This window comes from Gavialis gangeticus, unplaced genomic scaffold, assembly GCF_001723915.1.
Source record: "Gavialis gangeticus isolate Ggan-Ray unplaced genomic scaffold, GavGan_comp1, whole genome shotgun sequence".
Classification (NCBI taxonomy): Eukaryota; Metazoa; Chordata; order Crocodylia; family Gavialidae; genus Gavialis; species Gavialis gangeticus.
The window spans coordinates 161,868,866-161,873,535 of record NW_017729022.1 but is presented as its reverse complement, the minus strand read 5'-3'; the positions used below and the strand labels follow the sequence as shown (position 1 = coordinate 161,873,535).

Sequence of the window (4,670 nt, the reverse complement as noted above, 5' to 3'; positions counted from 1 at the left end):
GGGGGGGGGAAGATTTTTCCAGAGCTACAGCCAAATGCTGTCTGCATGGAAGCACTGGCAAGAGGGTTTTGAGGGTTAAAACTCTAGCTCTGACAATGAAAAGTGGACTCTGTTCCTGCTGAATCCTGGCAGAAGGCGAAGCACAACCTGGCAGTCTTTCCAGTGTCTCCATGCTTCCATTCTGGCAGAGAAATCAGCTTTCCCATTTAAAGATATGCACTCCAATTTTGGGGGCTTGATTTTTTTTTTGAGCAGGGGGATGAGGGAGAGTGCATGTGGTATGCAAGTATATCTGATTAAATGTATTTGATAAGTTTCAAACACTGTTCAAATTTACAATTCAGTTGACTGATTCAGGAGTTAGTTCATTCTTTCGGATTAAGCTCTATCAGTATGAACATGATTTAAAATGGCTTAAGTAAAATTTGTTTGGAATTCACATTGCTGTAACTAGAAAACTAGCATGCATTTTCAAATATAGTCATGGCCTAAAATGAAGCTTGACGGGGTTGGCATAAGGGTTGAGAGACCTAATCCTCAATGCCAACAACCACGTCTCATGTCATTTTCATGAGAGGGCAGAAAGTGCGACTATTGGGATTGGGGATCAGATCTTAATAGTGCCACTGCCAGCACAGAGCCCAGGGCACAGGTTTGCAAGTGCTGGACAGGGGGCAATTGACTGACTCCTCCAACCTGATACCCGCAAACCCACAAGCTCTCTCTCAGGACCCTGGGACTGAAAAGCCTCCTGGGGCTCAGTGGGCCTCTAAAAACCATGTGTGCAACTCGACTGCAAATACGGTTTTTAAATATCCCTGGAGCATGGGGACCCCAGGACCAGGGAGCCTCTCCCCAGTACTGGAGTCCCCATGTCTGGGATATCTAAAGTGACATGCCCTGCAGCTCCCTAGGACCCATGGGACATGGTAGTCAACATGCCAGGTCACGGGGAGCCCCAGGACTCCCTGTGACCAGGCATTTTAAAGTGCCCCCCAGCAAGAATGGCCGCCAAGCAGGAGAATTGCCAAGTTCCTGGTAGGGAAAGCCAAGACCTCAACCCTGCAACTTATTTCCCAGGCATCCTGGTCCCGATGCCAACCCCCATCCCAATGCTGATGCTGACAATCAGTTGATTGTCAGCATTGGCAGAAAGGCAGGTTTATTTTTTAAAATTACGGTGCCATACAAGCAACCCACAAAGATGCTCCAAAGATTCCGCAGAATCTCTTTGTGGCTGATTTTCTACCTTATGGTGTCATAAAATAGTTGCACCTGTAGCCCTGTTACTGTTTATGGTGCAGTTAACATATTAATCACAACTTAAATACAAGATGCAACAGGGGCCTGACCCTGCAAGATATTAGGGACTCCAACCTCCTAGGTACTCAATATCCTACAAACAGAATAATAGTTGGCAAATGCATGACTCCTATTAACTAGATAACACAGGCTGCGACAAGTCTGCTAATTCAAACATTTTGTTGAAGTGAAGCTCTCTAAGGCAAAACAAAATATTTTCTTATCCTGTCTATATAAGAGAGTAGATCCATAGTGTACCTGAGGAATATGTTGTTAATCTGTTTTCTGATGAATGCTCTTAAGCCAAGGAATTTTCCATAAATTCGATGAAGGACTGTCTTCAGGAAATCACGTTCTCGTGGGTCTTCACTATCAAAAAGCTCCAACAACTTTAAAAATAAGTATTAAGATATTACTTTAAATTATTAAAACTTTGCCATTTGATTCAGTTTAATTCTTAATCCCCAAACTAGCATTTGAAGCAGTATGATTTTTGTTGACATATTCATGTTTCAATACATTTTAGTATGGATTTTTTTTAAAAGTACAATCTGTAAAATCAGAAATTTTGTTTTCCTGTCCCTTAGCACTAACAAGCCTTCTAAAAATTTAACAGAATCCAAGATAATTATGTTTCCTATCCCATGCATTTTAGTAATTACGTTTCCTATACCATGCATTTTAGTAAAGGCATTTCATCTGGGAACAGATGTTCTTAGAGCAGTAGTTCTCAGTCTTTTTAGACTCCAGGCACCTCCTCCCCCCTGGCAACTTCTGTGAATTGAGCAGCACACAATTCCAAAAACTAGTTTACAATGCTTACCTCCTTGCACAGGGGTCAGGCAAAGACGAACACACACTTATCTCCTTAAATAGCACAGGTGCTAGGTCAGGTGGATTGGAGAGGAGCAGCCAGGCAGTGACAAGCATGTGCTGACCTCCTTGCACCCCACAGCACACTAAAGGATCTCACAAACCCCAGTTGAGAATCACTGCCTTCAGAGCAATCATTTTCATAACAATTTTGAATATTATTTTCAACTGAGCACTTTATATCTTCAAAAATTTGTAAAAAATAAATGTAATCCTTGTGATAGACTCAAGGCCTCTACTCCACCACTGTTTAGGCACATTTTTAATTAATAAATTGAAATAGTTTAATAGATTTCAGTAAAACTACTTATGCATTTAAAGTTAACAATATGCATAAGTCCTTACAGTACTAGAGTCTATATTTAATAAAATGAATGAAAAAATAATAGGCACATTCTCAAGAGTAAGGGTAGTAGGCAACGAACTGACAGAATTATGGAGTGTTTCTAAATTAAGACACAGAGATAAAAATCTCTTGCAGCTATCATAAGTGCAAGTTATTTCTGTCTGGATCTGATACTGGTAGTTAAGAGGGGAAAACATTCTAAGTGACCAGTATAATGTTTGAATTGTTATTTCAAAATGAGTTATTTCACATTTTGTACTTTTGCTTGTACTGTACTAGTGTGGATCTTCCCTTTAACTCTTTGATGAAAGTTAAAAATGATGTACAAAATAACAACAGTTATTTACTGATGTAGGTTAAATGCCCTCCAATAGGCCAATGAGAAATGTTCTGCATAACTTTTCTTCTTTATATATTTTCCAGGTAACAGAGATGATGACTGTACCTTCTTGTAAACCTGCCAACAATAGAGATTTTCTAGCCATGTTACTTGTCTGCAGGGAACACCTTTAGCTTATAGGAAGTGCCCAATTAGCTACCTTTGCTTGTCTGATCTAGGGAAGGGCAGTAAACAAGAGGTACTTCAAGCGACGATCCTATCATTCAATACAATCAGCACTAATACTGCATACAACTTGCAGGGCTAAACAGCAAGCCTGTAAATTGAGACCTGGCTCTGTAGCACCACCACCTGGCCCATAGGAGACCTTCTTTCCACAACGACCAAGCATAGAAAAAACTCTTAGAACAAGATACTAGCCTGCATTCTGCAAGAGGAGATCCTAAAACCTCACTTTCAGGAACCTCCTCTAGATTTCCTCCTCTGTAGCCAGATAAAAATAGCTCTCAGAAAGCATGTTTTTCTCTCCCTCCACCCCCTGCCCCTTTTCCTATTATAAACAGGAACGGAGAGACAGAGTTTGGCAACTGGCTGTGCATATTGAGATTCTAAAAAGAAACAAAATCCTTGGCAACAGAAACTCATTCTTCTCTACCCATTTTTCCCTTCTATATATAGACGGAATCTCTCATGTCACCATCCCACAATTTTTCTGTGAAGTTTCATCTACACATCTGTTTGATGGTCTGAAAAGGGATCAAATAGGCATGTCACCCACAATCTTCCAGGGAGTTTTTAAATCCAGAACTAGGAGCAACTGCAGGATTTGACTAGCCCCTTTTATATAAGAACTAGGTATCTCAACAACTGTCCTGGTATGGGATTCTGTGGGGAAAAGCTAAATATGAAAGAAGGAAACTGAAGGTACACCATCAACCCAGGACAGGGGAGCAAAGAAATTTAAGTAGAGACATAAGCACATGCACTGAGTGGGGATCTATCTACCCATTACTTGCCTGTTAATGCACTTGCTGGTTTGGGCATTTTCCTTTCTGTTACCCAAACTATTTGTGAGAATGAACTTCTGGGGCAAGGTCTTTACCCTGCCCATACTCTTGCCCCCATACATCAGGAGCATTTAATTCATGTGGGCCTGTAGGCCAGATGAGTGGGATGGGGCTGGTCCACAGGCCAGACTGGGCCCACAGAATGGCCCCATATGCTGGATCCAGCATGTGTCCTGGAACAGGTGCCATGTCCTGTACATGTCCCACAGCGGTCAGTTTGGGACCATGCCATATGCAGCGCCTGCTCCAGAACTGTGCTGCATGCAGTGCCTGATCCAGCCAGTCTGAATCTGAGCCACACACAGCACCTGCTTCAGTACAGTCCACTTCATGCTGGATTCAGTACACATCCTGGAGCAGCTGGAATAGGCACCACATACACTGCAGTGCCACCTGCTCCAGGACCACACTGCCTACTCCAGCTGCTCTAGCACTGCACTGGCTGATATGGGACATGCACCAGATCTGACACTGAGTGATGTGTGATCCCAGAGGGGCTGGAACGGGTGCTGCATGTACACTACATGCTGCCTGTGGGTCAGCTCTGAGATCCACAGACAGTGCAGCAATGGTGTTAGGGCCACATCTTTTTCACCCCTGCCATTCACATCCACCGACATCTGATGCTGATCCCAATCAAGAGGAATTTGCTTCAGAACTCCTATTTGCCTACTGTGGCCAATGTTGGACCTGCTGAGGGAGAGGTTTTCCAGGACTTCATATAATCAGGTAAACAATGCTG

General features: G+C 42.7%; 1 protein-coding gene across 1 annotated transcript in view; it reads right to left on the bottom strand.

Annotated features, from left to right (window-relative positions):
* The window catches only part of PPP2R5A (protein phosphatase 2 regulatory subunit B'alpha), a 192,112-nt gene that overhangs the window by 20,630 nt on the left and 166,812 nt on the right, over positions 1–4,670 (bottom strand). The window contains exon 5 of the mRNA XM_019516430.1: positions 1,561–1,691. Coding sequence (XP_019371975.1) covers positions 1,561–1,691 — 131 coding nt within the window. The remainder of the gene's footprint in view (positions 1–1,560; positions 1,692–4,670) is intronic.